Source organism: Charadrius vociferus, unplaced genomic scaffold (genome assembly GCF_000708025.1).
Source record: "Charadrius vociferus isolate BGI_N301 unplaced genomic scaffold, ASM70802v2 scaffold561, whole genome shotgun sequence".
NCBI lineage: Eukaryota > Metazoa > Chordata > Aves > Charadriiformes > Charadriidae > Charadrius > Charadrius vociferus.
In genome coordinates, this window is record NW_009646848.1 from 954,543 (window position 1) to 966,382 (window position 11,840).

General features: G+C 47.2%; 1 protein-coding gene across 1 annotated transcript in view; it reads left to right on the top strand.

Annotated features, from left to right (window-relative positions):
* Positions 1 to 2,044: 2,044 nt before the first annotated feature.
* LOC104294530 (alpha-2-macroglobulin-like protein 1) overlaps positions 2,045 to 11,840 on the top strand; it is a 24,251-nt gene continuing 14,455 nt past the window's right edge. The window contains exons 1-14 of the mRNA XM_009894143.1: positions 2,045 to 2,103; positions 2,683 to 2,866; positions 3,865 to 4,027; positions 4,377 to 4,429; positions 5,326 to 5,343; positions 5,847 to 6,006; positions 6,607 to 6,687; positions 7,454 to 7,569; positions 7,905 to 8,019; positions 8,412 to 8,521; positions 9,001 to 9,168; positions 9,505 to 9,735; positions 10,138 to 10,201; positions 10,978 to 11,123. Coding sequence (XP_009892445.1) covers positions 2,045 to 2,103; positions 2,683 to 2,866; positions 3,865 to 4,027; positions 4,377 to 4,429; positions 5,326 to 5,343; positions 5,847 to 6,006; positions 6,607 to 6,687; positions 7,454 to 7,569; positions 7,905 to 8,019; positions 8,412 to 8,521; positions 9,001 to 9,168; positions 9,505 to 9,735; positions 10,138 to 10,201; positions 10,978 to 11,123 — 1,668 coding nt within the window. The remainder of the gene's footprint in view (positions 2,104 to 2,682; positions 2,867 to 3,864; positions 4,028 to 4,376; positions 4,430 to 5,325; positions 5,344 to 5,846; positions 6,007 to 6,606; positions 6,688 to 7,453; positions 7,570 to 7,904; positions 8,020 to 8,411; positions 8,522 to 9,000; positions 9,169 to 9,504; positions 9,736 to 10,137; positions 10,202 to 10,977; positions 11,124 to 11,840) is intronic.

An 11,840-nucleotide genomic window follows, 5' to 3' on the forward strand; every position in this document is an offset into this window, starting at 1 on the left:
CCCATGGGTCTCCTGGCTCAGCAATTCTATCGCAAGGGCCTTCTCTGAGTCCATTTACAGAAAGAAACTGCGGAACTAGACACTGTGCACGTCCTTGCTGTGCTCTCTCTATTTCAGAGATTTCGTTCAGGTCTCTGACACCTGTGCAGCTGTCAGTCACTGCCTTCAATGCAGGTCCTTCAAATGTATGTTCTTGTGACCAAAAGCCAGGTTTGCCAAAGTCAAGCGAGGAATAGAGAACGCACCTGGGCAAACACAGTAGGAGGAGCACGGTGGGACAGGGTCAGAGAGCTCTCCCCAGTGCTGGCCCCAGCGGGTGCAGCTCCTGTCAGAAGTCTGCCAGCAGCTGGACCTCTGTGGCTACGGTTTATTGATTTATGACAGATCTGGTTGGTGCTTTCTGTAGGAAAATCTCCAGTTTTAGCTAAAAATTTGGAAGTTTGCCTGCCATTCTCAGTAACATGGCCTTCCTTCACAAAGAGACAAGAATGGGGAGAATGTGTCCATCAAAATAAAAAGTGTCTAGTCGTCTTTGCCTAGAAGCCTAGCGCTGATTTAGACCAACTCAAAGCTGATTTCTGAAATCAGTTGGGATATCTGGCCTCTGGCCAGTTATCTCAATCACTTGAGACAAAGGCAATGCTAGCACTAACAGTTCCTGTACATAATGTATAGCTCCCATGATGCATGGTTGTTATAGTGCAGCCCAGTGATAGGGGTAAAATGGCGACCAGCCTTTCCAACCCTAGCTGGCAAAAGAATATGCAGAGCCTTGGGAACAGGGATCCCAAGTCAGCTGGAAACTTCTAGGCATCCTGGAACCTGGTTTTATCAGACAGAAAGATCCCAACTGCCTGCTTGAATAACACCGTGTTGGGACCCAGATGTGGAAAGCTTAGGCTGCATCAGCGCTGTTAAAGAGCGCTGGGAAATATTTCTGGGCACAGAACTGTAGCTGTTTGTATTATTAGTACAGTCCCTGGTACATTTCGGCCTGGGCTAACTAATGCTGTCTCACAGAAGTCTCAAATGTAGTTTGTGAGTTTGGTGCAATCCATGTACTGCTCACAACAGGCAGTTTATATGGTGACCGTGCTTTTCTGGAGGCCAGGCTGGTTAAACAACACGATTGTCTGCCCTTCTGTACAGGTTGTCATCAGTGCTAGAAAATGTCCTGCATGTTTAGTTTGTGAGTTTTAACCTGAGCTTTAGGTTCAAACAGAGCCAGAAGGCTGTAGAGCTGTACCCTAGACCTTTCAGACCCAGGCATGAGCCATGAGGAACAGGAATCAGTTCCTGAGACCCCCTCCTTGCAGATGGTGCCACTGCTAACAGGTGTTGCAGGGAACTGGTGGAGACTTCTGGCCAGTGTATATTTGCATTTCTGTCATTGTATATGGGGAAGGAATAGGCAAAGTCATTAGCTCATTAGTGGTTGCTGGCTGCTGGTAGTGTTGCTACAGTGCTTCCTTGTGCACATGCAAGGATTTACTTCCATTCTCAAGCCAAACAGCCTAAGGAGATCCACAACCCCATAATCTGATCCAGAGCTACTGAGCCTCTATCCCAAATGACAACACTGCCTGTGGTGTGCTGGGGTGAGCTCTTGCTGGCTGCCCAGCAGCAATCCATTTCCAACTGAAACAAAGGGACGCAAGTGACAAGTGATCAGGACCTGGCCTGGGTCACTGATCAGCAAAGTTCTCTCTGTGTTTGGTTTTTTGGGGTTGCCCCCCCCCCCCCCATTAAAAGTCCATCTGGTCAGATGTCTTCATGGCAGCTGTGCAGGAGGGGATGTTCTGAACTGGTGGATGGCAGCCAAAGCGGCCGCTATTGGCTATGGGGCACTTGGCACAGTACACCCATCCCTACTGCTGCCTGCGTGTAATCTCAGGAGAGAGGAAGAGGTGGGGAGAGGCTGGCTCCTCCCTGCACCCCACCTCTTCATTTAGGCTGTGCTAGAAAGAAATTTCCCCTCTAAAAGCAGCCTCACTGATTTTGGAGGAAGAGGGCCATTGGAGATTGGGCAGCAAGAGCCCCCAAGATGAGGACAGCCATCCTCCTGAGCCTTCTGTTCCACATTGCAGCTGCTTCTCACCAACTGTGAGTGATGCTGAACTTCCGTATAGGTCTCTTTCATGAAGGCATCAGTCTAGGTAGACAGACCGCATTCCATGTTATGAGCTGTCCTGCTTCCTGCTCTATCAGATCATCCCAGAGGGTAGCTGAGTCATTTATCTGGCCTACCATGCGTTAGATCAACTCCTGTGAGTTAAAATACAAGCTACCTTTTTGCAGGGCTTCCAAGTCGGAGCTTAGGCCCAAGGATGTTTGCTTCTCCAGTTGCCATGCCAGATCAAATCACTGGTGTCTAGACTGCACGGTTATGAGGCCACTTCTGAATACTGCAAGGGATGATTTTGGGGAGTTCAGGAGATAAATGGAGTAAGGGGTTTGAAATAGATTATAGGGCTGTACTTAAGCTAATCAAGCAGAATCTGTTTCTCAAGTTACCAGTGAAGCAATTGCTTTGCTGGGTTCACTGCTGCTTTTGAGTATTGATTGCAGCCATGGCACATCGTTGAGGAATTCTGCAGTAGTAGGCCACTGCAGGGAAGCTCTTTTGCATCTCTGAGCCCTCAACCTGATGCCACCTCTGATACCTTTTTTCCACTGTCCCAGACATTACCTGGTGGTGATCCCTGCAGATCTCCGCTACCCATCCACCCAAGTTGCCTGCCTCCATATCACCTGTTATGAAACAAAACTTCAAGTGAATCTGGTCCTAGAGCGCTCTGCAGGACGTGAGCTCTTAGTGCAAGAAACCATCCAGAAGGAGAAGACTTTCACGTGCACTAAGTTCTGGGTGAGCCACCCTAGGCAAATGCCATCACTGATTTTACCTTCAGGAACTGTAAATCCCTTGTGTTACCCCCTAACCAGGGATGATACGGACAGGGTCTACTTTGCCTTGGAGTGAGCCTGTGAGGAAGAGGAGTGGGTGGTGCCTAGGCATATGTAGCCCAGCACAGTATCTGTTGGTTAGCACTAAATTCCCCTTCTGAATCTAATTTCTAAATTCAAGTTACATTTGTTATTATCTACCACACTTCTGGGTACGTAAGAAGCAGCCACCTGTTTCCTTCTCTTCCGTCCCAGACGAAGCAGCTTTAGCTCTTCTCTGAAGGACTTGTGCAGCTCTGCAGCTAAAGCTTGAGGAAACGGTGGCTTGCATGACATACTGCAGTTTCTGTAGGACCCAAAGTCAGGCAGCAACTCGGCTCTTATGAGCTACTGAAGAGCAGTTGGATGGAAATGGATGCGCTTGTTATTTTTAAGTAGCATCTTAGAGCTGATTCATTGTTGGTGAGAATTTAACAAAGATCTAGGATAAGGCATGTCTATTATACAGTATATTCTGTGCTGAGGTCAGGAAGGCTGTCTGGTTGTCTTTTCTAATCTGTCTGTCTTACTTGCACATGCTGCGTAGTTCTGAAGGCCTAGCATTTGAAGCTGTCCTACAGCTCAGTCTCTCTCCTTTGAGTCTGTGCTACAGTCTCGCACCTTTCTGGCATCTGTCCATCTTCCTGACTAAGTCTGAAGACCCAGAGGTGTCAGGCACCTGCTTGTTACCAGTGGCAAAATTCCTCACCCAGTGGGAAAAAGGACAGATTCCATGACGTGCAGGGCCTCCTACTCATGTAGGACTGAGTGAGGTCTGGATGTGATCTGGATCCAGATATTGGAGGGGGGGTCCTGGGACAAGTGGAGGGTTAGTTCTTCTACTTCACTCTCAATTCCTGCTCAGGGCCCCCAGAAGATTACTTGGGGGCTGCATGCTCTCCTCTCTCTCTCTCTGTATAGGTTGCACCTCCAGCTGATGGCACAGAGGAGATTGCCATTGTCAAACTGATCATCACAGGCGAAGGGGTCAATATCGAGGAGAAGAAAAAGGTCCTGATTCGCAAGGCCAACAGTGGCACCTTCATCCAAACAGACAAGCCCTTCTATCAACCAGGGCAGACAGGTGAGAGATGCAAATGGGACAAACTATGGGCCCTAGGCTCTCTGCTGGTAACACCACATAGAAAGCATGTGATTGCCTGAAATTCATGGACAGCCCTAGCAGAAGGCTTTGAGGTGATGTCCCTTGCTGACGTAATGTTTTCAGTGGCTCTAATGTCCAGCCTGTGGTGACTGAAGTTGCAGGAGGCAATAGGTCATTGTCCATGGTATCTCACATGTGGGAATGTCTGTGTCCAATGTTATCACAAATATGTATAGAACAGAGACAGGAGTTGGAGAAACATAGAACAGGGGTCTGTAGGGAAGGACTGAGATCTGATAAATGTGTTCCCCAATTTCCTTGCCTTCAGTGAAATTTCGCATTGTGACTCTGGATGAGGACTTCATTGCACTCAACGATTCGGTAAGCCATCCCTCGAGGGCTGTGGAAAAGGCGACCCTGTTCCATGCATAGATCTTACTTCCTTTCTACCCTGCTCATCTGCTAAAGCTGCAACTTTTCCACATTTGTCCCTGGCCCAGACCTGATGAGTGTCCAGAGGAGAATAGTGATTCAGGTAAAAGCTGGTAACTCAAGAAAGTGGCAGAGGTTTACATGTCTTTTGCTCGTCTTTGTAAAATGGTCGTGCAAGCGCAAGCATGGGACATGCTGATTCCTGATGTGATGCTGTCGTGTGGGGAGTGAATAGTTTGCAAGTTGGGTTTTTCTGGACATGTAGGAGCCAGACTAAGAGCGCGCCTCCACACTACAAGTCAGAACATGGGAAATTCTGATTAGACATTAGGAAAAACTTTTTAATTGCGACAATGATCAGATACTGAAGCAGGTGTCCGGAGAAGGCATTTTCATCCTTGGAGAAGTTCAAAACTCAGCTGGAGAAGGCTGTGAGCAATCTGCTCTAAGAAGACATGCTTCAGCAGGGTATTGGACTAATGACCTCCAGAGGTTCCTTCCAAAGTATGTGTTCCTGTACCTCTATAACCCCCTTAAGACTGCAGCTGAGCCAGAGCTAGGTCTCTTGGTAGTGAGTTTTCCTGATGGAGAACACTGCCAGGAAGTCCTGGGTGACCTCCAGATTAACGTTTCCTTTCCTTTTCTCCAGACCTTACTGTAATGGACTCAGCCAGTATTCCTCCTTTTTGGTGGCATTTGTTTTACTTTATATTGTTGTCAGTGCTCTAAATTTCCAAGTTATTAGTTGCACATCCTTCAGAGGAGGCTCTGCATCTGAAGTACCTTGTGTGTGTTGCTGGCATGTGTTTCTGTCTTCTAATGTTTTTGCCTTTTTTTCTCCCTAGATTTCCCTGTTTCTCCAGGTGAGTGATGCTGAAATGTAGTGTTACAGTAATCTTGATGGCAGCCATTTCACTGTGCTGTTCATATTCAGTTCCTGATAGGTTTTAAAGACCTGTGAGTGGAATGGTAGAACTTCAAGATTTCTTAAACTAATGTACTCCCTATGGCTTCTGTTTTGTGCAATTGATGTTATACTCCCAGTTACTTCAGGAGAAATCTGAATTGTTCTAATCTTGCAAGAGTACAGACAGATCAACTCGGACCTTTCTGAAAAAGATTAGAACTGTGAAGGCTCTTTCCTTGAGATCAGAATTTAGAGAAGTGTAGAAAGAGACTCAGATGCTGGGAGCAGAATCTGAGCATTATATTGTCTTCAAAATTTCTAAACTAGCCTATACCAAACTTAATTCCTTAGCTATAGAACCTGGTAGTCTGCAGCACTGAAATTCGGAAGCTTGGTTTCTATGGAGTATGGATCAGTGACATGCTGGAACAACTGTTTCTTCCTCTCTTGTGGGTGCAGGACCCTAAGAACAACCGGATAGAGCAGTGGCTGAATGTGGTCCCCCAAGACGGCATTGCAGATCTGTCTTTCCAGCTAAGTGATGAGCCTCTGTTGGGGACATACGTCATCAACGTAACCAGTGCAAAAGCGTTTGGCAGCTTCTCCGTCGAGGAGTATGGTATGAGCATGTGGGGGATATGTCTGAGCTGCAGAGAGAACCTCGCACTCTTGGTCAGGAAGCTGGGTGTTTATTCCATGATAACCATCCTGGGAGCAAATGGGAAAAGTAATAGAATGTCACAGAAAAGAGACTAAGCTGAGGCTCAGGACAGAGACCAATTTGGGACTTTGGGTCAGTGTGCGGGAGGAATGTTGTGCATGGCCCCAGATCTTTGACGCAGCTGATTCCTGCGGATCTCTGCATCAGCCAAAACAAGGTCATCTATGGTGGGCTATTCCAGAGAGTATGAAGTCCGGTGCCATCCCACTTCTCTTTCGTCCCCTAATTAAAAGTGTTGGGAGTCTAGTCTCAGTGCTGATAGCTGTCAAAAGTCCAGGGACATGGACATTTTTGGGTTTTAGTTTGGGAAAGAGCAATTGACCAGGAACTACATACAAATCTGTTAAAGAAATTATAGAAATCTTCCCTGTCCCCTTCTTATCACCTTTCTTCTCTGCTTCCTGGCTCTTATTCCACCATAGTCCGTCTTCATGTTGATTCTCTGGAAAGGCTGTCCCTGGCCAGTGTTCCCTGCAGTTCTCTGTTTCTTCCTTCCAGTGCTGCCAAAATTTGAAGTGATCTTTGAAGCGCCAAATCAGATTTACGCACTAGATAAAGTCTTCCCGCTCCGGGTATGTGGCAGGTGAGAATTCTGCTTGGAGTGGTGTCCCTGTGTTAGTTTCCGGCCTGTTGAGCACAAGACGGGTGGGCAACCATGAGGAGCTCAGGGGAAACTTACTACCCTTCAGTCACAGGAGGCCAGAATCTTCCACGGCAGTTGTGTGCGCCCTGATGCAACAAAAAAATTCCTGTTACTATCCTTCTGGTACTCTAATGACCCTTTTCTAAAAACATACCACAAGTCTCTACACACAAAACCTGAGGGAACAACCTACCCTTTGACAAGCAGCCATTTGCGGGGCAGAATATGGCAGATGTTTGGTGTTCCTCTCCCTGCAGAACAAACTCATGGGAAACGAGGGGAAGGTTTTCCAGGTTATGCTCTGGAGGAAACTAGAAAGAGGCAAAAAGGAATTGGCCCAGGTACAGTTCAAGGACAATGCTAGGGTTAACAGCCTCAGGTAAAGGTGCTTTCTTAATGAAAGGCACTTTTTCTTAATCACCCATGTGTCTGCTCATAAGATGACTCATGCCTTCAGCATATCCTGGGGTTTTTGCAGGTGGTGCCAATATAAAATGCAGGGCTTTATGCTGAGCCAGCACCTACAACACTCTGGTTTCCCAGAATAGATTAGTTTAGCACTATTTATATCACAGAACCCTTGATCTCCCATCACTGCAGTGCCCTAGCCTGACCGAGGGCTCCTGGGCCTGCTGTGCGGCGGCCACTCTTGTGCTATACTGTGAATAACCGTGAATAAGTGGCCTTTGGGGTGATGCAAAGGAAGCACTTTGGGGAAAGGAGTCCAGGGGATGGTTCATCTGAGCCTTTGTCAGAAGATAGCCCCGTTTTTGCCCAGCACTTTGAAACCTGATCTTTGTCAGGAATTCAACAACCAGGTGAGGTGCTTAGCAGGAGCTGAGCTTTATTCAGAGACGTTTCTGCTCAGCTCCAGGGTAAGGCAAGGCTGCTTGAGGCTTTAGCCTGAAAAAATAGTGATGTTACCCAGTGGTTTTGGCTGCTTGGCCAGTGGTCTATTGGTGCTGCCTCTTAACTGTACCTGTTGACCATGACTGTGTGTGCATCATGTGCCTGCTCCGCATCCTGGACCGCTATGTGCAAAAAAGCAAGCTCCAGGAGAGAAGGGATTTTGCCCTGCTGTTTCTGCCCCATTTGGGTAATTTCTAACACAAGTGCCTTGCTCACACCCTGTTTCCTCTCTTTGTACTTTCAGACAGACGAGACGGGTTGCTTCTTCGCAAATGTGAGTCTGTCTTCCTTCAGTCGAGACTTTCGGTACTATCAGGACAGCATAGTTGTAGAGGCCTCGCTGGTGGAGGATGGCACAGGTAACTCTGGAAACATCTCTGGTGGCCAGGAAGAGGCATGTGGAGATGCACTAATCATACCAAGAACACTGGAGACTCTCAGGCTAGGAAGGGCTCTGAGCTTCCCGAGCCCATTGGGGCCTGCCATCTAACCTCACAGATACAGAAAGTGCCACCGGTTCCTGGTGGCATGACACACTCTCTCTGAGCACCTGCGGTCTCAGATGGTGAAGCTTAGGGACCTCTCTAAGGTCTAGAAGATAACCAGAGCCCTGGGCAGGTCACCTCCCTGGTATGAAATGTGTGTGCAGCTGAACATGTGCATCAATGGGTCACTCTGCAGGGAGATTGTTGAGGGGTGCTTGGCTTCCTTGCTCCCTCCCTTATGTTTCTGTCTTGCTGCTTTCATTCAGAGACACAGGTCAGTGCTTCCCACAAATTAGTCATCTCCAGGATTGGCGGAATGGCCTTGTTTGATGATGTGAATTCTTACTACCACACTGGAGAGATGTACAGGGGGAAGGTAATTCCTAGTTACAGTCCTTTGGAGGGGAGAGTGTGAGCAATGCCTTCACAGCAACTATTACCTAGCATCTCTTTGGACCTCACTTCCAGCCAGGGGCTTGGGAGAGCATGAATGACTCCGAAAAACAAAACTCTTGAATTGTCAAAAGTGAGAATAACACCCAAGACTGGCATTTGCCAAATAAGTCTTGAGTAGCAGCAGCTACGGGGATCCATACGTGGAGTGCAAACCCAAACATTTGGGATTTCAGCAGCCGGGAGGCCTTCTGCTGTGAAGGGGTAGAGAGCATGGGGGTGAATGAATGTGGTAGTGCAAGTGATAAAAGAAGGTCGTCAGCAGCAGTGTTGATAATATTGTTAGTGACTAGAAGGGTGACCTTGCTGTCTTTGGAAATGCTGCTCCTGACTTGGAGAAGAAGGAGATTCTATCCACTGATTAGACTTCTGCACTTCTCTTGCTCACCACAATGTTCTCAGATTAAAGTCATTGACTACCAAGGCAAGCCACTGAAGCATAAAAAAGTCGTCCTCGTAGTAAGCTGTGGTGAGCAGCAATTTAAGCAGAAGTACATCACTGGGGACTCTGGGACAGCTTCATTTAGCCTGAACACAACTACTTGGAACAGCACCTTAGCCTCCCTAGAGGTAAGTGAGGAAGGGTCTGTCTTCTTGGCAGGGGTACACGTGCACATCTCAGAGCTATTTGCTGCCCCACAGATATCTCCCCTGTTCCTCCTTGAAGGAGAGTAATTCAATCCTGAAACACTTCATTGTATTCTGGATCTTGGCTCCCTCTGAGAACTTATTCCCCAGATCCCAGTTGCTTTCCTTATGAACTCTCCACACAGAGACCTGTGCTATGCTGTTGCTCAGACCTGATCTGAGCTTCTTACCAAGCTGCAGCTAGGGTGATTTGCAGCTGACTCACTTAACTAGGGAAATTAACTGTTGGATTTTTTTTTTGTTTGTTTGTCTTACCAGGCAAGTGTCCTGCATCAAGATTTGGATAAAGAGCCTGGAACAGTTGATTTGAGTTACCAGCGAGCCTCTCATTTCATACGTCCATTCTACAGCACCAGCAGGAGTTTTCTCTCTATTGTCCGTGTGCCGGAAACGATACCCTGTGGTAAAAAGCAGGCTATTCAGGTGGACTTCAGAATTTACCAGGAAGACCTGGAACACGGACCCAAGCGTGTCATTTTCTCCTACTTTGTGAGTTTCTGGGGAAGTGCTACTGGGTACTCAAGGCACAAGATCAGCATCTCCTACAGATTCAAGCCTGATGCTTGGTGGATTTGGCTCAGCCCAGGACATGTAGCTCATCCAGCCATCATGGGGCTGGATCCTGGTTTCAATCCTGGGGCTGCAGTAATAGCAAGAAAGGCAGCGCCTTTCTTTTGGGCTCTGCGCAAGTGCTGGACAGGTATTGGCTTTACCTGTCCTCCCCCAAGTGTCTTGATCCCCTGTACCCTCTCTGCTACCTGAGAACAAGTAAAACTCATATCCCTCCCTCCACCTCCATTTAATCTCCAATTTCAGAGTTGCTTTGTTCTGCATAGTGATCTCAAGGACTATGTGACTGGCATTCCCTTCCCTTTCTGTATTCTTCCCTAGGTCACAGGGAAAAGAGGGATAGTCCATGCAGGTCAGAAGACTGTTTGGGTTGGGCTGCCACAAAGTAAGTGCACTCCCCCGTTTCATGTATAGCAAACACTCGGTGGTCTGTGGCATCCCATCTTCCATGGATATGTGCATAAGCCTCTTTGCAATTTAGAGCTGGCTCACCACTTTTCTGTTGCATCAGAGCAGTGTGCCTTTCCAGCTTTCATGTTTCCTTTATCCTCCTGCTTGGTACCGAGAGAACAATACTGAGCATTTCCCAGCCCCTAGGGTCTTCCATTTTCTTAATTTTCAAAGTGTCCTTTTGCTGTCCTTGCAAGTGTCATGAAACTATAGCCTTATCCTCTATCAAAACTCTCCTACTTTAATTTGCAATTGTGTCTATAAATAATTTTTGAGTAGTTAGGATGCCACAGCTTATAATTTTGATGGGTGTTGACTCACTTGCCTACTTCTCCAGCTCTTTTTTTTTTTAAGAAAAAAACCTAAATTATAGGTGTTTTGGGACAAAGGTCAACTCTTTGTTGGGGAAGGGAGATATTTGTTGATGGGAGGCTTTGAAAGATGTCTGAAACTCACTTTTTGTGGAGCTAAGCTTGAACTCCAAAGAGCTGTTTCATCTCCTTGAGGCAATGAACAGAACTAGGAGGAGTTGTTTGCTGGTCTTGAATACCAGATCCAGAGATGTGCTGATTGTTTCAGTGGTCTGCAGAAATCTCCTTGAAAGACTTGAGGAAAGGAATTGAGCAGGCACGTGCAGAATGGCAAAAGCTGATCAGAGTCCATTTCCGCTACCAAATCTACTTTCTCTTCTTCCCTCTTTCCTCCATCTAGTGCTGAAAGGCTTCTTCTCCATCCCTCTTACCTTCAGCTCGATCTATGCCCCAGCTCCAAGAATTGTTGTTTATGTTATCTTCCCTAATGGAAAAATCATTGCTGATTCTGCCATCTTCAGTGTCTCCATGTGCTTCAGAAATAAGGTAGGATTTGTGTCTGAGGCCATGACTAAATGTGTGAGAGTGTATGCGTCTGCTGCAATGAAAGAAGAGACTGAGAAATATATAATATGTGTAACTGTGTGTGGCTGATACTGTGTGGGATGCTGTCGCGTGAGCTGCAGTATATGAATGGTGAAGTGTGCTGTGATGTATGGAGCAAGTACGTGCTGAGCATTGTGGGGGCTGCCGCAATGTTTGGGAAAGGCAGAGAATTGGTGTCTCTCTCCATAGGCTTGGATAGCAACTGCAACCCAGTAGGACCACAGCCCAACACAGGTTATTAGTGTGATTTTCAGGAGAGCTCGAGGCTGCTCTGCTGCTGCAGTGGACACTTTGACTTGTTAATATGTGTTGTTGGGAAGACAGCTGAAAGTGGCTGATGGAAGAAGTGCGTTTTACTGGCCATCCAGAAAGGGCTGAGCCCTTGTGGTCATTGTGACATCCATAGGAATCTGCTTTCTTGGCTGTGTCTTGCGCTCCAAAGATGAACTTCTGAGGACTGGCGTTACCCCACTCCACAGCTTTTCATCTGCCATGGACAGTCAGATTCAACCAAGAACAGGAACTGCTTCAGGAAACTGAGACCAACACCCCAAAGAGCCTGGAGATAAGGACTAGGCTTATTTTTGATCTGGGGCTCCAAAAGGAGCAGAAAGACAGCTGTGTGAGGTGTGTGATCGTGGCTGGCTGGTTTGCTGG